Source organism: Cinclus cinclus, chromosome 20 (genome assembly GCF_963662255.1).
Source record: "Cinclus cinclus chromosome 20, bCinCin1.1, whole genome shotgun sequence".
In the NCBI taxonomy this organism is placed as follows: domain Eukaryota; kingdom Metazoa; phylum Chordata; class Aves; order Passeriformes; family Cinclidae; genus Cinclus; species Cinclus cinclus.
The window spans coordinates 9,659,232-9,682,228 of NC_085065.1; the positions used below are offsets into that span (position 1 = coordinate 9,659,232).

The 22,997-nt window shown below is 39.4% G+C and overlaps 1 protein-coding gene across 2 annotated transcripts in view; it reads right to left on the reverse strand.

Moving 5' to 3' along the window:
* Window positions 1-22,997, reverse strand: part of PRKCA (protein kinase C alpha) — a 139,295-nt gene that overhangs the window by 45,029 nt on the left and 71,269 nt on the right. For both annotated transcript variants that reach the window (XM_062506124.1, XM_062506123.1), the window contains exons 4-5: window positions 1,560-1,671; window positions 713-841 (exon numbers count right to left, since the gene is read on the reverse strand). In XM_062506124.1, the coding sequence (XP_062362108.1) occupies window positions 713-841; window positions 1,560-1,671 (241 nt within the window). The remainder of the gene's footprint in view (window positions 1-712; window positions 842-1,559; window positions 1,672-22,997) is intronic.

Here is a 22,997-nt window from a genome sequence, read left to right on the forward strand (position 1 = left end):
TTGCACCACCAAACAGGCAGCAATAGAAGCACTGTACCCTGTTCTGGTTTCATGGAGTATTTTCTGGAATTTCAGGCTTGGGAGGGGTCCATGGGGGGTGGGTGTGCATGTCTGCCTGTGCACAACCACAGCTAATTCACAAATCCCAGAGAAACACTTCCTAGGAAAGGAACTGCCACCCTCTCCTTCCTTCTTTTCTCTGCCTCCTCCCCATCTTGGTAACCTTAAGCTTATAGAATGTGAGAACTATCTTTTTTTTTTTTAATTTTAAAACTCACTGGGAGCAGTATTTGGGATTGAATCCCAGTTGCCTTTGTTTATTCAATACTCTGAAATACAGGAAACAACTCCTCAGCTGATGAAGGTTTAGTGCATCTCTCATGCTCTGAAGATGATGGGTAACTTCCTGAACAGCAACTCATCCTGCTGGGCTGTTTTTAACAAGGAAAACTGAAAATACAGTGATTTTCTAATTAATAATTCCAAGTTTTTAAAGCTGTTACTACAGATTTCCTTTCTCCTATTTATTTTTATGAACACAACGTCACAGAGTTCCTTGATCCAAAGCCATGTTGTATGAAATCCTCCCACTTCTGGAAGGAAATTTTCCATCAGCAGCTTTGATGCACAAAGATCTGACCAAGTTACACACACTCAAGAGTGTGTATCATAGATTTATAAAACCTGAAACACTCCAAAATGAGCTGATTACCTGTAACTTCCAGTTTGTCACCAGTGACTTCAGCTTTCAGATAAATCCTTCCTCTCTTCTCGGTGTGGTCCATGCCACAGAGGCTTGGGACATTTATCACACATTGCTTGTGAACATTCATATCACAGGCTGTGGACATAAAAATGGTTCAGACACCCATGAGAAGCTAAAAATTTAGTGAAAATTAATTAAAAGTGAAAATTAAGACTAAATGCTTAATTATTGGCAAGACTTTCAGATTACAGCTGCCTGTTTTTCAACCAAATGCCATGGCTGGTTTCTGTCTTGCAATACTTTCTGTAGAGAGTTAATGCAACACAAAATAAAATAATCTACTTAAGAAAGCTAAACACATCATTAATGAAGTGCAGGGGCAAAATAAAGTGAAAATGGAATAAAGACTTGCTGGGAATATGACTAAGAAAACAGAGCATTCACGTCAGCAATGAAGGGAGGCAGGTTTAATTGATTGTTAGGTTTTGCTAGTGGGAGTCTTCCAAGACAAATTAAACACAAGGAAAATACTAGACCTTGACTACAAACTGAACTGAAATCCCAGTCTTTGAGAGTGTATTCATCCAGACAGCCCAAAAAAAGCCTTTCTCAAAACTGCCATGACAAAGGCTCTTCAGCCACATCAAGCTGAATACACCATGTTCTCAGCAGAAGAGGTGATTTTCATTAGTAAGTTATTATAGTACTGAAATATCCACTTGAAATATAGCAGGACTATAAATAGCTGACATTTGAAATGGTATTTTCCAGAGAAACAAAGTAAGAAGCTGTTATCCAGGGCTCCCATTTCCTTTCTAGAACACCCCTTTGGCAGCAGGAGAGCTTCACTCACTGTCACATTTCATCCCCTGGTGCAGGAGCCCGTAGAGCAGTGACCCACAATGGTCACAGAAGGTGGGGCTCCCATAGGTGTGGATCTTGAACTTGTGCTTGCTTCTGGGATCCTGCAGAGAAAAACAGGCACAGATTCTAAGCCATGAAAGATAAATTGACACCCCTTTAATTTATTACTTGAAACACCAAGAGCTTTCCAGCCCTACAAACTGTGCTGTTAAAACACATTTCAGTGTGTAGCTTGTTCACAACCTTGCAGTGGTACCTGCACTGGCACAGGCACATTGCCCTCAGTTCCTGATTCTCCTTTTTATGGTGCTGTAAGAAAAAATGTGTCAGTTCAGGCTTGTTTCCATGATTTATGGACACTAAAATTAATCTACTGACTGCTCATATACATAAAGTTTAATGGCAGTGTTCAGTCTGTGGCTGAAGACTCACAGACTAATTACAGAGTGTTATTGTCACTGTTCTGAAATGTGACACAAAATACAGCAGGAGAACTGGGAAGAAACTGTTCACGGGGTTAATCTGGAATACAGTCCAATGACTGTAAAACCAGGATTTTACAGATGGGATCATCTTGAAATGCTGCAACTTTATAATCTCTATTGTAAATGAAAGAGAAAAAATTCTAACTTGGCACATGGTAGATATTTTACAGAGACTGCTATTCTCATCTGATTTTTGAGCAGAGAAACTTAAGAGGGAGGACATTTTCAGGCCACCAGCAGCTCGGAAATGTTTCCTGATTTAGGCCCAGTGAAAGGGAATACACCCAAATCACTTAAACACTTTACACATCCAAAGACATCTGCTGTTTCTGAAGGAGCAAGGGTCCCTTCTGGAAAACCAGGAACATTTATTTCAGAGGAAGAAACCACATATTCCATATATTCACCCATGTCAGGCTCATCCCAGAGCTCCAGATGTGCAATGCCAAAACAGATGTGGTGATGGCCCTGTCCTGGGCACACCCTCTTTATCCTCAAATCCTTTATGACCCCTCCCCTGTTCCAGCTGTATTTCAGGGATATCCCTGCACAGCCTAGGTCAGAAACTGGGGAGAGCAATAACTCTCCATTAAAAACCACACTGGGATTTGAAATCCATTCTTGCTGGCACTCTTTTAAGAAAGACCATGGAAATAACGAAATGTTAGGTTTCAAACACCCTCAATGAAAACACAGATGCAAAACAAGACATTAAAATGTTTCCCTTCTGTCTACATTTTGAACTGTACCTTTGTATTGGGTAAGAGCTGTTAAACAAGTCTTATAAATACACTGATTTTTAAAATTTACCTGCCAATCAAAGCTTTCCAAAAAATCAAAGGGAAGCCAGGCATGTTACTCAAAATGGAAAACCTGCAGACTGACTCTTTCCTCAAAATGAAAAGATCTTTCTAGTGTAAGTGCTTTCTGAAGAAATTTGGGAGCTTTGATTAGCAATTCTCACAAAAATATGCCTATGAGAAGGCAAAACTTTGCCTTCAAATTTTACTATTTTGCCATATTACCCTTTGTAAAGGTTTTTTGTGTCTTGGTAGCATTTATTTTGGTATTGATTCTAAGTTTCGCAGTGAATCTATAACCAGTACTTTTCACTGTATGGAAAGAAATCATAGAGCACCCAGGATAACATGTAAAGACTTTACATTACAAATTCAAATCAAAACTATTTCAGTAATTCTGCTCGTTGTACAGCCTGAGACATGAAATGCAAGCTGCTACCAACTGTATTTATTTTGTAAACACAGTGAACCTAAATGGAGTGACAGCCAGGGCTCCAGAGAACATCTGTTTCATTATTTATTAAAGGCACAGCACCGGGCTGGTGGCTCAGGGTCATGGGAATGTGGCTGTGCAGAAGAGTTCTCTGGTGGCTCGGTGACTGTGTGCCTTCCAAACAATTTAAACCACAGTTGGGAAGCTAATTCTTCCCTAAATTGTTTTGTTTAGATGACAGAAGGGGACTTGTTGCCTTATAAATATCTACACTTCAACATGACTCTGGTAAGACATCTGTGGCTGAGAAGGACAAAAGCCACAGCTCCTAAGAATGACACTGAATAAACAGAGTTATAAAGTTGTGTTTGACATCTGGCACAAGTGCTATTTATGAATTTAAAGTACCATTACTTTATAATGTACAGAGGGGAAGGAAATTATTACAATGAATGTCTACTAAATACACTGAACTAATACTAAATACATCAAACCTGCATATTATACTGAAATTATGGAACATTGCCAAATAATTTCATTCCTAACAATGGAATGTGCATGTAATTAAGTTATGTAGGGGTGTGTGTGGCCTAAAACTTGTTGTGACACGTAAGGACAACTATTCTGCACCCACTGAAAATCAACACAAGTGAGGGCTCATGTTTCACTAAAAGCTCTGTGTGGCTACAAAATCCCAGGAAAAGCATTCTTAGAAAACAACAAAAAAACAGCCACACAAATAAATAAATAAAAATATAAAAAAAGAAATTAAAAACAAACAAACAAATAAATAAAGCTGGTTCAAACTTTGGAGTTGGCCCTGCAGGACTCAATGTATAGAGCCTTAATCAGTGTTTGCTTTCTATGCTCAATCTTAGTTTTCTATCCTTGTGTGAAAATTCCTATTGTGGGGCCTTTCATATCAACAATTTGATATGAAATAGATTTTGTAATGAGAAGCAAATAAGTTCTGACTATTACTAGCTATTATTCTGTACGCACACACAAAGTCATTCATAACAAGAAGAGGACAATGGAAAATAGTACCAAAACAACTCCTGAACTGGAAACTCTGGAGGAAATCTCTCTTTTAAGATCCCTTTAATAGAATGTTAAAAACATTTAGAGCCTGCCACATAAGAGAGTACACTCTTCATCAGTGTTTTATCCTATTTTCTGCTTCAATGTCATACTTTCTGGGTTGTTTGATTTTTTTGTAAACTGAAGCGTAAAAGGTATTGTTATTTAGGAGGCAAGTCCAAGATCATCTAGAGAAAGTCAAGAGATCACTATCCACCCATCATAGATGACAACATTTTTCTTCTTATTCCCATATTTACAAGCATTTTTCATGCACTTAGAACTACCCTTGAATCTATACCTTGCACTTTATAAGCAATCATATTAATAATAATTACTACATTGCCAGCTGTAATTACTCATATTAACAGCAATTATTTTATCAGTTGTTAATACAGGTTCATACTTCTCAGTGTTAAACATGCATTAATGAACTTATGTTCATCATAGAGGAAATCACGTTGCCTTTAACATTTTTTTTTTTTTGGCTAAAGGCAAACTATGGAGCCGAAAGAAAGCTCCTGTAAATTCTTTTCAAATATCCCCTTTTCATCAATGTAAACTTTCAATAATTCCCAAAGCAGAGCTGGCAGCCCCATTTTGTAGTAAACACAGGGAGCCAAGCCAGGATCTGACAGATGAACTGCCAAATAATGGCTGCTATTTGCAAGAGAATTGAACTTTGCATTAAACTTGGCATAGATTAATTGTGAAACTCTAAAGGGAAAACCTACTTCTGTTTCCAAAATCCATCAAAGTTATGAGGGGGGAAAGTGGCAACGGGAAAGCAATGGAGAATCACTTGTTCAGCAGTGATGGATGATGTGCTCTATTAAAATCTGTGTTATTTTCGTGCTAAAAAGTGAATTCTCTGCTGCGTTAAGACAGTCCTCCATTTTTGTAAGTACAATTTAATGCAATACAGTGTAATTAAATGGGATAAAAACTTTTGGGCAATTGCTACCACAGACATTTAGAGATTTTTCTTTGAAAAACCTTTGGATTGGCAAAAATTTAGCTCTGCATTTGCGTGCTTTCTAATAGACTGGGGTTTCAGAGCCTGCAATGACATACATGGGTGCAGCATCCCTATAAAGATGAACCAGGCATCTACACCCCACACAGCTCTGCAGAAATCCAAATATTATTCATCAGTCTCAAAGCTGAGATGTGATGAAAGACAGGAGCAGCCACAGAGGGAGGGATCCAGCAGGAGAGGGTTGTACACACTGGCACCAGGTGGAACTACTGAAAAAATACCCCCAAAACTGGAGCAGAAACAAACCCACTAATGAGTTTCCAGAAAGGACTTGCCCAGAGAGCTCTGGATGTGCTCAGAGGGGTTCAGCCAGGAATCCTGCTGCACTCCAGCAGAGGGAACCAGAAGAACACAGAGGCATCTCCCCAAACCCCACACATTTATCCATCTACTGCCACTGAGCTACTGAGTCCTGCCCCCCTGCCACCATCCCTGCCTCCTTTCTTTGTTTAGCACAAATGAAGCCATTTCCTTTATTGAACAGCAATGGAAAGCACCCCCCTGTGAGAAATGATTCCATAATTTCTGTGGCTCTTAGGCGGGGGTGTGCAATAATTGAAAGTGCATGGTTAACCAGCAGCACATGTCAAACTGTGCCTTAACAGAGCACAAAACAGTTTATGAGCATTATAGCTCAGAATTCTTTCGAAAAGCTCCCTTTCGATCAGAATTTTATTCCCCCTGATAGCAACACTGAAACTGCTAGAATTTTGCAGGCATCAAATCACCACATTGCCTTTAATTTTATAGCATACAAACCTCACTTTATGCGATGGCGCACCAGTGGAGGTTTTTCATCAGATTATTACAGATTATCCCAGGTGTGGGCAGCAGGAGGGCAGGATTCTGCCCCTCAGGTGAGACCCCACCTGCAGAGCTGCCCCAGCCCCGGGCCAGCACAGGGGGGACCTGGGGCTGCTGGAGGGTCCAGAGGAGCCCATGGAGATGCTCCAAGGGCTGGAGCCCCTCTGGAGCCAGGCTGGGGAGCTGGGGGTGCTCACCTGGAGAAGAAGAGTCTGAAGAGACCTCAGAGCCCCTTCCAGGGCATAAAGGGATCCAAGAGAGGAACTTGGGACAGGGTATGGAGGGGCAGGACACAGGGAATGGCTTCCCACTGCCAGAGGGCAGGACTGGGTGGGATATGGGGCAGGAATTCCTCCCTGTGAGGGAGGGTAGCCCTGGCACAGGGTGCCCAGAGCAGCTGTGGCTGCCCCTGGATCCCTGGCAGTGCCCAAGGCCAGGCTGGACACTGGGGCTGGAGCACCTGGGACAGTGGAAGGTGTCCCTGCCATGGCAGGGGATGGGATGGGCTTTAAGGTCTCTTCTAACCCAAACCACTCTGTGACTCTGTGACCTCAGTGCCAGAGGCTGGGCTGGTGATTAACCTGTGAGCAAAAAAGGACCAGTTTCAGTCATTAATGCCAACACATGAATGTTAACAAGGTGTTAGGCAGGAGATAAGATTAATGTATGAAAAACTGCCTATGGTTGGTGAAAGGATTTTTTTTCCCCTACCTGAACTGCTATTTTTGTGATCATTAAGAAGCAGAAAATGCAGAAGTGTAAGTGTAAAAACACTTTTGCAGAAACAGAGAATTGTATTTTCCATTACAATAAACCTTAAAGGAGTTCTGCATATGAGCTGTGAGGTTCTCAGGTTGTATCAGGGCCTACTACAACAAAGAACATTTTTGTGCAAAGAAATGCAAATGTACCAAATTCTCCATTTTGTACTTCCATAACAGAACCACAAGATTATTCTTCATACCCAGAAAAACTCCCATATATATGTAGTTACTAATTTAAAAGGTGTACAGGAAAAAAAAAAGCTTAAAATTTTCAAACTGCATCACTTAGACAAAAGAAAAAAGTAATTCCCGAATGTCAGTAGCACAAACTGTGGTATGTTGGTGTTTCTACTGAAAACAGGGGTGACAATGTATTCCATATATGCAAAACAACTAATAAATTGTTACAGGAGATATGAGGTCACTGCTCCTTTTTACCAACGGAAAACTCCAGAGAGACTGGCAGGTGTTTTCCTCATTTTAATACACAGCCTTCAACCATTCCCTGCTGTGACAGCACCACTGAATCCTACATTTCTTTGTCCCCCCTCCAAATATCTTCGGAAGTATGGATCTGCTGCAACAGATGGATGAAACCACTGCAATTTGCACTGCACATATTCCCCTTAAAACAGCTTTAACTTCCCCAAGTGAATACCAAGTTAATAAAACATACTTGAGAATGTATTTGAGTGTGGTTTTCTCTGTACAGAGCCAAATCCTACATTCAACCCACGCTGTCCTCAGGCAAATTTCCCTCTCAGCTCTGAAGGTCTCCAGCTTTTCTAAACATCTTCCAAGCAGTGACTACAATATCCAGGATCCTGCTCAGACACCACACACCTGTTTGAGACACTTTCTTCTGTTTGCTATTTGTTTGGGCACTGAGAAACAAAAATACTGATTGGTGATTTGCTCTGCACCTTAATTTCAGAAAAAAGCTTCAGCTTTGAAGCTGCAAGAGCCAAGGAGCCAGATGCTTCTACTGGAAATAACTTCCAGGGCTTACAATATGGCTTTTGTCATCAGAGCTCAGGAGCAAGGAAGAGGAAGAAGTTCTTGTTTAACTGGTCACCAGCTTCCTGGTTGAGTGAGACTGGGACCAAAGAGCATCTGAGACTCTTGGGGATGATTACAATCATACAATTCTTTAATAGAAAATGTGAAAATGCTTTAAGTTCATTTTATATTTTCCCTCTCAGAGCTGCAGTGCAGAAAAGTTTCACCGCTTTCAGGAAAGTGCAATAAAAGATCAGATTTCAAAATCAGACTTCTACTGCCTCAAAATCAAAAATATCCCAGAAGGACTGAGGCTGGCTGAGATCTCTGAGACTGCTGAGCCAAAACTGGGCTCAAAGTGGGGCAAGTCAGCAGGGTTTGGTTCATGGGGTTACTCCTCCCCAGCTGCAAGACACTTCAGAGCTCCAAATCCACCTGCCAAGCACCCAAATAAAACTTCTTCAGGCTGGCACACCAAGAGTTCCTTCCTGCTGTGGAGGAGGACAGGAATGGCATGAGTGTGCTCTTCTGCTTGGTGGGAAACCACACCCAGGCTCTTTCCAGGAATCTACCTCCAAGCAGAATCAGAAGTTTGGAGTGACTCAAAGAAATAGCTTGGAGAAAGAATTCATCCATTCTGTTCCCTGACACCTGCAGCATGGGAAACCTGAACACACTGGGAGGTGTCCAGAGCATAAAGAGAGTTGTATTCAACTCTACAGTAACAGTGTAAGGTACTGGTGGGACAGGAAAATGAAGACAGCAAAAATAGCAAAAATACAGGTGATTTAACTTTTGCAAACCCTGCTGTGCCTCTGCCAGACCTGCACCAGCACCTGAAAGCATCTGCAGCACAGCAAGTTCAAAATCCAGCCCATTCCTCCCTGGCTCTGAGGGTTTTCATTCAGAAATGAAGAATGATTCTCAAGTGCTGTAGAAAGAAAGTCTTTCATGATTATAAATGACCCCCGCAGCCAAAAACGAGAACAAAAATCTCTTTTCCCATTATGTTACTAAGACCACTTTTATTCTTTACTACTCTAGAGAGAATTAAGAAAGTACACAAACAGAAAAAATACCATCTTTAAAGAAAATTGAAAATTTTCAATCAACTGTCTCTTCTCTGCAATTGTATAGAAGAGCACAATGTGAACACAGTTCAAAATGATCCAAAGGCAGATTTTTAAGTCCCCTCCTGCAATTCACAGTAAATTATTATTTTTAATTAAAAGAAACAGGTGGTCATTGAATCAACTGATTTTGATTGCTGCCTTTTGTTCAAGTTCTTCTTGTATAGAATAGAACTGATTGAGTTGGCAAAGGGAGAAAGAAGATCTGCATGACTGTACTCCCAGGGATTTGTAATTTCCTAATTACTAGAAAGACACATAAATCCGGAAGGGACTCGGTGTTTACTGGCTATTTTTTCTTCATTCTTTTTTAATGAAGAAACTGCAGTATAATTACAAAAAGTGCACAAACAAAAGATCCTGTTAGAAAATGATTCACGGCTAGGAGAAATGGAGAGAGACTTTGTTTCAGAGGCAACTCACCATCGTGTTACTGTGTATAAATCATTTCAATAAACATGAAATCTGACGATCTGGATTCAAGTACTAGAAAGCCAGAGACAATCTGTATATGTCTTGCTTAAACCCCCTCATTTATTAGCTTTATAATTTTGTAATTTGTTAATTAATTTGTCGAACAGATACACTTTTCAATGCAGAGCACCCTTTACACCTTGAACACATATGAAAAAATAAAGGTTAAACTTATCAGAAGCAAGAAGTAATTTTAATAAATTCCTTCTGTATAGAACAGTATTGCCATCTCTCCATAGGTACAATATGGTGAATTATCCAATATTCCAAATTACAGTGAAGTTTCTATGCTTTCCAATAGATCTGCAGTGGGGTTGGTTGCAGTGATAAAGGACTTAATTGTGTGACATCAGGTTGCATGAGAATTATTCTACATTAATATACTTCTGTACAATAGTTTCTCATCACTTCTTAAATATTTCAATATGTTTGAGTACAAGACTTTCCCATCAGTTCTTAAATATTTCATTACTGGCCAACTTGCTCATGATAGAGATGATACAACTTTGTTTTTCCTCATTATCCTCAGCTGGAGCTCGTATCATCCATCTCTCATTTTCTTAAAAAGAAAATGAAAGGAGATAAAGGCTGAAAACCAGTATCACCTGAAATGCTCCATTTCCCTGCAAAAGTAGTGACCCTGAGGGCAGAGGCATCAGGTCAAACAATTCAACATGTGCTGGAGCTGGAACACTGTTCCTACAGGAATTGTATGAACACCGATCCAAGGATTCAGAGGGAAATGGGACTGGCTCCAGCCACCCTTTAGTAAGCAATCAAGCCCTAAACGAAGTTCACTGTTGGAAAATTAAAGCTTCAGAAAGAGTCTTTGTGACCCCAAACTTCCCAACCACAGCCAAAGCCAAAACTGAAAGAAACTCCAGCTCTTATTTGTAAAGCCAAGCCTGCCCTCATCTCCTCCTCTCTGAGGTGGTTTGAATGAAGGTTTTTGCAACTATTAAGTGATAGATTTGAGCCCAGAATCGTGAGCTGATTTGCCAAAATCTCCCAGAGCACAGTGGGAGCGGTGCTGTGAGTGTGAATAAGGAATGCAGCTCAGTGAGCTGCTGCCTTTGCCTCTGAGCTGATTCAATGTGCAAGCCCTGAATAATAACTGGTTCACATTTCCCACTCCTCCTCTGTTTTCCCCTCTAAAATGGTGAAGAACCCACCAATTTATAAAGGCACACCTTACTTGTTCTCACTAAACCCTTACCCACCTATTTACATCGCTCCCTCTTCCCACCTCCCACAGCAGCAGCTGCACACTCCAGCAGATTTCCAAGGAAAGCCATTTTTAAGTGTGGATGCATTGCTACCAAACAGGAACATGCAGCATCCATATATACACCAGCACGTGGTCCAAAAGCTGAAGCTAACCCCACTAACTGCTGTATAGACTTGTTTGTGGAAACTGAGCGCTGCAGGAGGCTGCTCCCTGCACAGTGAGAAGGGAATCCAAGGAGAAGTTGGTCTGCCCAGTGAATTACACAGAATCAGGGAACATGCCATGAAACACTCCCCAGAGCACTGCATCTCTCCTTTACCTTTATTTCAAGTTAAGAACTGGCACATACATTGCTATTTTTCTGAACACAATCAATCCACTGGAACCCTGCATTGATGTTTCAGCAGGTGTCACATCCCTGTAAATCACACACTAGCTAATAAATACATTTTTAAATTTTCCTGCCTTTTACAAAATGATCCATCTGTTTATTCTCATACAATGGCAAAACAGTGCTGAACTGAGGGGAGGGGGGGGAAACAACAAAAAAAAAAAAGCAGAAACAGTGATTTTTGAAAAATCTGAGAAATTTTTGTTTCAGAATCAGTCAGAATTTCATAACTCAACAGCTCCCTCACACAAGAACCTGTGGGGTGGCCTGCTGCTGACAAACTTTATTAGACAGACATGAATGTGAAACACCCGAGCAAATTGCCTTCAAAGTTACTCACTGAATAATTCATTTTGTGCCTGATATTTTATACATTGGTTAAGCACCAAAATAAAGGCAGGAGGGAGGGTGAAATATGCATAATTTAAATCCCCATGTCTCTGTTCTGTTCTGCATCTCAGCTCTGTGTTTTCAGGGGCATGAACGTTACCACCTATAACCAAGCAGACATTTCACCACAAAGGCAGAATTTTGTCCTCCAGAGTGATCTCTACCTACAAATCCCACCAATGATTGAAGGATTTTATTCAAATATGTTTATCTCCAAATCTATAGCTCAGTGTGAAAAATGCTGCTGTCAATACATCATAGCCATGATCACACCATGGGAGATGCTCAGGGACAGAGTCCTTGGATGGTCTTTTACATTGTATAACCACTCAAACACTATTTATTTCTGCATGGAACAGATGTTTTTCCATATGTCTGAATAACCCTTCTTCAGAAAAGTAACTCAAGCACATTAAATTTTGCAGACCAAGGAATATAGACATCAGGCTCATCAGTATTTATAGAACATTTGGGATCTTTTCTATAGGGAAGTCAGTATTTGTCATTGTATGAAGTCACTAATCCTACTCCTCTGTATAGAACATAAATAGGCAGCTAAGAGTGAATGTGCAAGATGCTCTGACATGCTTTAGCACTCAGATCCTGACCTTACAATGGCAGAGATCCCAGCCAAGCTGTCTGGCCCATAACATTTTTCCATGCCAATGTAGCAGTTGCTATTTATTAGCCGATTAAAAATTCAGAAAAAATATTGAAACTGGAAAAAAAAAGTTAATGGTACGCAGCAAAACCCCTGAAAGAAGAACAGGATTTTAGCACAGGCTCCTGCTCTGCCAACATTTGGCAGCTTTGTTTGTGTTTCAAACCCAAAATTTGATGCCACTCTTGCAGAGAAGTGTTTCACTGAGATCACAGTTGAGGGCACCCTCAGATTAAGAGTAAGAACTGACACAAATCTGTCCCTTGAGTCGAATTCGACCCTTTTGAGGTTTTCTAATAAAAAATCTGAACACAATAAGGACTGTTTAATCACATCAGAGGAGTGCTGGGAGCCCTGGAAGAAGGATTTCCTCAGGGCTGCCATTGCCGCGTTCCTCGGAAGGCTGAAAGAGCCTGAACTGCTCCACAGCATCAGAAAAAGTCCTCACAGCATTTAGCAATGAATTATAATGAAATCTATAAATATTTAATGTGTCTGGCAATTAACTCTGCCCTCTTCAAAGGGAAGGAAAAAAAAAAGAAAAAGAAGGAAATACAGAAAACCTTCACCAAACCATTTAGTAACATGGCAACTTCCTTCCCCAGCTATTTCAAGCGTGCCCATCCCAAAACCAATCCATGGGCACAAATTTCAGTAATAAGCATTTTTCCTTCTCCTTCTTTAATGAGGGTGTTTTTCTCAAGGCTGTTGATGGTAGAGGAACTTCCCAGATTACACTGAAGGCTCTGGGTTTGGAAGGAAGCCTGCACAGAAGCATTTTGCTGGCACAGTGCTCCCAACAAAGGCAAGGCGAGTTTGGATTCCTGCTTTTTATTTCTCAGAAATCACTTTGTGGGTAACAACATCCCTCAGAGGAGCCTCTGATGATGAAGATCTCGCTGAAGAAAACACTGCAGTGTTCACCTACACCAGGGCACCATTAACCTCTATAAATACTTCATTCTCCTTGTTATTTGGAACATAAACTGAAAAAAAACGGCCAAACTCTCCAAGAATACTCCTCTGTGACACCTACTGTAACAGTTCTTGACTTTACAGGTCAAGGAAGACTTTTCAGCACACATTCCTCCTCCTCCTTAGCCTGAGAGATGCCAGTCAGTGTAAATTTATGGTGTCCTAAATGCTGCTGTGCCTGTCATCCATCATTGCTAAAGTTCATCCTCTTGAGTGCTACCAGGTCTGTTTTGTACAGAAAACATACATGCAAAAGCAACAGACAAAAAACACAAAAGAGTGAAAAACACATAAGCTTTAATAAATAAATAGCTTTTTTTCATTCTCTTTACAAAGGGGAACAAGTTGTGTCATTTTGGCTCTATCCTCATTTCACAAAATGCAGTAACCACCACGTACTGGGAGTCCCTGCAATGACAACCGTAATTACAACTGTAATTAATTTGCCAACACGAGGTTGGACACTTGTCTGCTTATTGCATCGTTTATCACTTAGATTCAGCCTTTAGCTGGGAGCTCTGCAGGCTGATATTGCCATGGAGGAAATAAAAAATTGGAAAGATCTTATGTTCTATTCATAAAAGGTATTCCAGAGCAATGCTTGTCAGGATTACAGCAGGCATCCAGGAAAATTACTTGCACGGATGGCAGCAGAGTAAGGGCATTATTCCTCATTTGCAAGTAATGCAATTTTTTAAAAGAAGAAGAAGAAAAGAAACTGCTCTTCCCCTATAATACCAATCTAGAGATTAACAGAGGCTTTTTCTAGCCCTGCCAGCTAAGCCTTTGTAAGGCTGCATCAAAAACAATTATTAAAATTAATCCCAGGTACAAATGGAATTGCATAATATTAATCCTGCTGAAAGAAAAATCTGCTATGATAAACATGTAGAAAACTGATACGAGGAGCAAAGAAAACACCTTTGAAACCAAATTTTGTTAACACTGGTCGAGTGCTGGGCCTGTAGGACCACATGAACATTACTGGTGGCAGTGAGGTGTCCATCCTTCCCTCTGTGGTGGCCACTTTGGCAACAATCTGGACATTCACAGTCGATCAAGAAGCAGCTGGAGATGGTTTTTTAGTTGGAGATTAAACTAAATATAAAACCCGGGGAGAAAAATGCTTCCATGATAGACTGCTCTATGTGCACAAGACAGAAAAGCCTAAATGCAAAGCGAATATTAATGAATTAGAAGCCAGAAATTACAACTTCTGGGATCCTTAAGAAAATTCACTTCATCACAAAAAGTGCATCTTCACCATTACATGAATGGAAAAGGAAACAATAATGTGTGCCCTCCAGATGAACTTTCACATTTCAGAGACAAAAAAGGGTTTCAGATAATACTTTTACAATGTGCATAATCTAAGTTATTAGATGGCAACATAATGCAATTAGCATGAAAAAGTTTAATACTAATATAAATCCTTCTGTTACAGCTTATACTGAGAATTTAATACTCAAGAAAATATCTGCTCGTTGCTCCTCACTGGGCCTTTGGTTTTTATAAAAATAACTTAATTGACGGATTTTAAGTTTGCACGGAAGGTTTCATCTGTTGAAATAAACCAAAGGTGTGCTGCATCAAGCAGATAAAGTATTTTGCTGCATTTTATTCCCTGTTCTGCGCAGGGATCACAGGTTTTGCACAGCAGAGCTAAAATCATGGTGCAAAATGTACTGTAGTCCCTTTGATCCAGGACTGACATGAAGTGTCTCTGGTCAGAGAGGGCAGGGAAATCCAGAAACTTCAGCAAGTGGAGAGGACAGAACACACAAAGGTGTAGGACTAAGCCTCATGTGACTGCTACATTTCCAGTCAGATTAAGGGCATCAAATTCATGAAGGGGTTGTGCAAACAGAAAACAACACCTGGTACAAAGGTTTTTGGGTGTGCTTGTGTTTGGCGGGGTTTTTTTGTTTGTTTGTTTTGTTTGTTTGTTTTTTAATTCAGATAAAATCGATATCTCAACCTCTTTCCCACATTTTGAACACTCCCATTCACTCAAGATCATACCTGAGTGTTTATGCTGTTACATTTTTGTTAGAGCTCTCTCCATTGCCCTTTTCTGAGATTTATGGCCAGCTTTAATGCCTTGAAACACTGGCAGGGACAATGACAAAGCACTTCTCTGCTCGAGCAGACTCAGCCTATGCAGGTGCCTTTGGAATCTGACACATTTTTGAAGCTAAAAGTGGTCTCTGACTTTGCATCTCCCACCCTTGGGATCAATTCCATACAAATAATGTAGGACATGAGCTACGGAAAGGCAAACCTCAGTTCGGCCATGAGGCACAAATAATCCATTCCACAAACAGAGATTCTGCCCAAAAATGAGGATTATTCTGGCTGCACTGCAGGGCTGGAGCTGCTCAACCATTTTCTGCAAATGAGTCGCTGAGGAAGGAAAGGCCACGCTCTGGAGATGCTCTGACTCCAAGACGTTATCTGAGAATTTGTAACATCCCTTCATCACAAGGAAATGAACTTATGTGGTACCAGAAACACCACCACCACCAACCCCCACTAATTCAGCATTTCTGCTGTCCCCCAGAGCAGCAGCAATCCCCATCTCAGTGTGCATTTGGGGCGAGGCAAGAGTCTGACCCACCTTGATGGGGACTTATTCTGACATGCAGTCAAAGCCAAATCAAACCCAATTCCCAGCATAGACAGACTTTTTCTGCACCTGCACAAATAATTATTGCTGTGCCTTAAGGTTCTCCCCCAGCACTGCAGCAGGCTTTGATTTAACATTATACAACCTGCCCTGGGTTACTGTGAGCAAGGTGACAAAAGTCCAAACCACAAGAAATCCCACAGCTGATCGTGACTGACTGCATCTGGCACAGAAATCTATAAAAATGCATTATTTAAGAAAAAAACAAATTGTAGCCCAGAAAGAAGATTAATGCAAGCTGAAATAAAAATGTACTTTCACAATGAATATCAGTCAGAAAAGTAAAATTAAATTTGCAGTAAAATGAAACATGGTTACAACATAACAAAAAGTAATGATAGTGCTAAGTATTGAGAAAATAATATTATCTTCCCTAAACTAAACATGGCTTTTTAAGTGTTTAAAACAAATATGTCTCTATGAACCACTGTTACTTTTAGCCCCAAATTCACCAATTTGCTTTAAATTCATTCACTGCCTTTTCCCCTTGCCCACAGTTTCTGCCATTACCTTTGTGCCTGGCTCATCAATCACAGGATCAGAGACTGGCACCTCTCTCCTTCCATTCATCACTTCCCCATTTGCCTTCAGCACTCAGCATCATTAATTTATCAAGTCTCATTCCCTTCAACTCCCACGGCTACTTTGAGTGTGACAGAGCACGGTCTTGTGCTATTATTTTTCTTTTTTTTTTTTTTTTTTTTTTACATATTTCCTGTCAGGCAAAACAAATGAGGTTACTCTGCAGTAGGAACACAATATCAAGAGAAAAGCTGTTATCAGAGCTTAATAGAAGTTTAGGTACATGAAGTATAAACATTGCTCTATGCACTATTATTATTATTATTATTATTATTATTAATAATAATAATAATAATGTTATTAATAGGGTAGCACCTAAAAGAACCACAGAATTTTCCCTATACAGGCAGGCACTTTTTCATCTCTGTATTATATGAACTATCTGTAAAGCTCTATTAAAGCATTTAGACATGTTTTATTACCACAGCAACAAGAAGTTTTTCAAGAAGTTCTTCAGAAAAAGAGTAAATTTTGAGCCTGTCAACTAGCAAAATAAATTGTCCAACAGAAAACAGCAGCAGTCAGTCCAGCACAATCCAGTTAACTTATTAGTCAATGCCAGACACGGTGGAAATCTTACCCACAGAGTGATCTGGGCAGCCTCAAAGGACACAGCAAACCTGTTTTTTGACATGCCACGTCAGATTCCCACAGCAGAAGCTCTACCAGCATAGCCAGGGGCCTTTTATTTGAAGATTTTGCAGTTAACCTCTGTTCTAGACCCTCAAAAATAAAATTTTTAAATTTTATTTTTAAAAAGTGCAAAATACCACCTTCTTTTTTTTAATCAAAAACAAAATAATTCCATTTGGAAGGCACTGAACTTTTTTTCCCAGAGATTTACATTATGCAACTGACAGTCCTCTACCAGCAAACAAGTCATACCTATATCTATGAGAAAGAATTACAACAGGTTTGATCAAATATGACATTTATTTGTACAACAACCACCACTGAGCCACTTATTTCACAGATAAATACGGATGCCATGAGTCAGATTTTCTCTCCCTTATTATTTTTTGTATGACACTGTATCATAGATAAAAAAAGAAAAAAAAAACACCTGAAGTCTCACCCTGCAAAAAGAACAATTCCCAAGTGCTCCATAAATAAAACTCATGCAGTTTTCGTGATGGAGAGATATTAATTTGAAGTCCCACATCTGTGCACTTTTTTTTTTTCCTATTATATATGACATGGTTCCATTACTGCACTTCATCTCCAGCAGTGCTTTGGCTGGGCCCCACTGTCTGCTTGTGATTCATGGGTGGTGAGAGAGGTTAATAAAATACAGATTTAAAACTATACAAGTGACTTTATCCGAGCACTTGGATGATCATTTTTCCTCTAACTACCAGCTACTCTGTCAATACATTCACCACTCATGTCTGAGTTCTGCTCCACATGCAGCTCAACCTTCTGACTGAGTGAACAATTTCATTTCTTTAGCCTGCCTTTAGCAGGTTTCAGCTCCAACACTCACTATCAGCACAGATACACTCAAGTGTCTCTTAAAATATGCAACCTTGTGGGACTTAATTGTTTAATATGTCATAACTGAGAGGCCTCAGTTTAGAGAACAGATTATCTACTGAGCCAAGCTTTGATTTTTACAGAGAATAAGCAATCCACTTATTGTAAAAGCATTGGCTCCCAACAAATACACAGAATATAATTAATGTAACACAATTAAACAGTTACTTTTCTGCCTTTCCGAAGGCTGTACTAAGCAAGTTCATTAAACCCAACAGAAAAATGTTCTCATGTCTAATCAGACACAATGAACCAGGTAAATACTTTTTTAAAATCAAAGCTTTCTTTGTTATATAAAGAAATGTTGAATACATGGACTGAAATAAAGCCAAAATATGAATGCTGAATGTTTGTGAACTAAGATTATATGTTTAAAACCTCCTCTGCAGAGAGCTGTCTTTACATAAACTGCAGGTTAACAAATGAACAATGACAAAAGCTCTGGATGAAAAACACTATAGGAAAGTATTAATTAGTCTGGTGGTAATGAAAGAGAAACAAAAAAAATCCTTAAACCTAAAGCTTCCTACAATGCTCCTTGATAAAACATGTATGTGTGCTCATATTACCAGTTTACTTATCATGCCCACAGCATCATGAAATGGAGAGTTTAGAGTAAGTAGTCAAGCCAATAAAACGGTGACTTATTTTGGAGGTATTGATTTGAAACACAACCATCCATTCAGAGAGGGACGTACCTGTATGGAGTCACTGAATGTGACAGGATTGTCTGGGGGGAAAATACGGCAAAGGAACAAAGAACAGGAATAAGAGGCAAGTAAAACTGAAGCAGAAATCTGGGGATGTCACAGCAAGTGGTATGGGCAGAGCAGGTTCTCTTTGCACCATCCTATAGGCATTGGTTTAATTCTATAAGCATATATATATATATATAGATATATATATATATACACACACATATATATATCTTCTTTCCAAACCATTCCATGATTCTATGACATATCTGAGAATGCTGGAGCAGATTGGAACAATGATTATCTATCCCAAGCACTCAGAACAAATTTTAAAAGCCACCATCACACCCCTGACCTCTGAAGTTTTTAACCAGTGGAAAAAGAAACTTTCAGTGAATTAATGGGTGCCACACGACTCTGAAATCAGTATGCTGACAAGGAGTTACTCCCATTTTTGGGGCCTTATGATTCCTGAAGCAGACATCTGCTTCCAGATCCCTGGGGTTTTGAATTATTTTTAAACTCTGAACAAAGAACACTTAGTACCACATACTTCCAGTTTCACAGCTGGGTTATTTTAAGGAGACAAAAAACTTATTGGAATATATATATATATGTTTTTTATTTTGCAATATTTTATCTTGAAGCTATTAATCTGTCCCTTGAGAATTAAGGACCTCCTAAAACACTAATTTTAAATATTCGGTACCTTTCAAAGATACAGTCTTCTCACATGGCTTTTAAATAAATTTCTGAAATATCTCATTGCAATAACCCAGATGGAGCCCTTGTTAAAGAAGGGATTTGGTTTCTTCTTGATTAGAGAATCACAGAATGTTCTGAGGTGGAAGGGGCCCACAAGGCTCTGACTCTAAAGGCAATGGCCAGAACAGGGATCAAACATAACCTTGGTGTTTCTGGCTCCAACCAACTGAGATAATGTCAGAGACCAGAAACCTTATTCTCCAAATCTCCAGCTGGAAAATGTTACTCCCATAAACATTTCCAGAGGCTGAGAAGCAAAGACCTTTTATTTTCACAGTGCTCTGTGAAGGCAGAGGGCTCTGCAGAACAGGGGTGCAGAACCAGTCAGAGTCAGGAGAGTGGGAATTCTCTCCTGTGTGATCCAGGCAGGACTCATTCCCTCTGTGTCTGATTACCAATCTGTACAATACCTGTGTGTAAAGGTCCTTCTATTGCAGGGATGTGCTGGCTGGGGATTTTAGGGTGTCAGGCTGAGCCCCCCAGAGCCTCAGGGATTGCTCAGCACAAACCCAAACACAAGTCCTGACTTGTGGGGGAACCTCAGGAGGACACAGCAGCAGATGAAATCATTGGTCTGACATGGTTTAAGAGGAAAAATCCAATCTGGAGGATGCACTGAGTCTCCTGACATGACACAAGCATTTTTCCTCCCAAAATCAGCCCCAAAACTAGAAATAAGAGACAGCAGCAGGAAACCCAGCAAAGCCACAACAAAACCTGGGCTAATATTGAAAGCCTGCTTTTGCATTTGCTAATGATTCATTACTGACTTGATGATTGTTTCAAAGTTCTTAATGAATTCAAACTCAATTTACTCACAGTAACAGGGAGCTTTAGTAAATTTACATCTTATATATTTACAATGGAATTGAACTTCCCTCTTTATTGCAGGATGACAAATTTTGTAGCTGTCTCCAACTTCAAATTGCTTAACAGATGCTCAGTCAGCCTTCACTGAATCACCCAAATAGCCAGCAAAGATTATTGCTTGTCTTCTCGGCAGTTCTGTATCACAAACAACTTCTTTTTTTTTTCTTACTTTCATTTTTTTTTCAGAATAATTAAATTTCTTTTAAAAGATAATTAAAATGAGTTTTAAAGAAAATTATGGAATATTATAGCACAGTCTCAGCATCTCAGGATATGATTACAGAGGATATTCTGGAAGCAGCAAGTTTATGCAAGGTCAGGGCAGTGAATACCCCAAAGGAAAACCCAACTCAGTAAAGCAGCACAAGGCACAAAGTGCTTTAGTCTCAACCATGCTATTAAAGAAATGTTTGCTTAAGACTGACATTTCTTTAAGTTTGATGAAGAGTTATGTACAACTAATTAATCTAAAGTATAAAAATTTTACTCTCTTTTCCATTTTTAACTTGCTCTCCTGGATGAGCTATGAGTAACAGAAGTCTCAGAATCTCAGGAAATTCATTCCTGTTGACAAGACCTGAGCATGCTGCTGTGTTCACCAGTTCTCACTCCTCCAAGGAGAGCTGCAAGGGAGCTCTGAAGGCCACTAAAAGAAAATCTAAATTATTTGCCAAATAAAATGATTTTATCAACTGAGGGAAAGGTGGTCAACTGCTCAAAACTTCTGCCAGTCACTTAATGAAGACACTTTGGCAGCATCTTCTGCTGACTATTCTCAGCAAGAAATGAAACACCATCTGCATGGCCAGAGAAGGGGAAACGGGGTTTGTACTGAAGAGGAGTTCCTGATCAGTCCTTCAGGATGAGGCAGAGTCAGGGCTCAACGGGGAAACAAGCAATTAAAAACAACTGAGTTAGAAACTGCATTAGGGAGAGCAAACAAACACTGAAATGAATATAAAGTATCAGTGTCCACTAAAGTGAAATCTCTTAATCACAACAGAATAATCACAAATCATATTTCATTTTACACAGAGAAGAAAAGAACCATTACATCTGACCACCACAGACAGTGAAGGCAAGTCAAAGCTTTAGTCATCAGCAGTCCCCACACTTTACTGGTTTTATCTTCTTCTGTTTATCAAGAGGACGTGCCCAGAAATCACTCAGGCAGGACTAAAGCTTAGGACACCACCTAAAACACTGGAATAATTCAACACCATTGATTATCATTAGAAAAGTTACCAAGGAAATGCTTAAATACGTCAGGATTTTCACATCTCCTCATTTTAAGCCTAGTATGGAGCATTTGTCAAGTCAAGATACATAAGGAACATTTCTGTTGGTCAAGTAAAATGTTCTGTCTGTAGTAAGAGCAGCTTTGTTATTGCTTGTGGAGAACTGGTCCTTCCACCCTCACCTGCCCAAAGAGCTCTGAAAACAAACAAACAAACAAACAAACAAACAAACAAACAAACAACCAGGAAAGCCTCACAGCAAAGACCTAGAAGAGAACGAAAGCTGAGGAGAAATGCTCATTAAAGGAGACTGCCTGGACTGACTGTACTGCTCCTTTCCACCTGATGTACCTCCACAGGGGTCTTATTCTTTTCTTTTGTTGGAAATGGAAAGATTAACTTTTTTTTTTTTTTTTCATTTTCATGTAGACTGGCATTTTTTCCCCCCAACTTTATTCAAGCAGACAGCAAGTACTGTCTCAGGAGTTAACAACTTATCTTGAAGGGACTCTGCAGACTAATAAAATGCTTTGAAGAGTATTAAGGAGGTCAATCTGTCCAATTTGTTTTAATTGAACTAGACACAGATGGTATATGGTTTAGTTTAATTAGGCTGTAGATAAAGAACATTTCAACTTGCCAGTGAAGGATAAATGACTAAATAGAAGCACATACTTGAAAACACATAAGGCTAAAACCTTTGCTGCATAACTGAGAATTTGGGGCAATTTCTATCAAAGGATCAAAAGATTAGTCCCATTAGAAAGAATAAGGAAAAACTTCATAAGGCCCTACATAAATGATGAGTAAATTGAGAAAATTGAAAAATACATTCTGAGAAACATTTATTTACTACAAAAGTAATGCTGGTTCTTTCATTACAGGGACATAATACAATAAGGCACAGTAATCTATCACAAACTATAGTTACAATTGAATAGATTATTCTACCCATCCATTAAAGAGATCTAATTATGGAATATCATTAGCAAGGACATAATTAGTTTTTTTCCTTTGTTTTTTTTTATTTCTACCTATTTGTTTTCTCCTTTTATTGACAGACTTCACTTCCAAATTATCATCTTTTAAGTCAGAATAACATTAAGAGTCTTTAAAAACTAGCTATTCTCTGATGATTTTGCACAAGGCTGGGAAGACTGGAGAAATCCAGCTAAAGCTGTTTTCTCTAGTCTGCTTTTTGAAATTATTATTCCAGGAAGCTTTTTGAATCAACAGTTCCCTGCCACTGGCCTTATTTACAACTCCACATCTTTTTAAACACAATGAATAAAACATATTTTTATATAATAAAAATATAATATATAAATATATAAATTTATATAAATCTGCAAAGCTTATTAAAAAAAAAAAAGATGGGGTGACAGCACAACTCTGTATTTTAGGC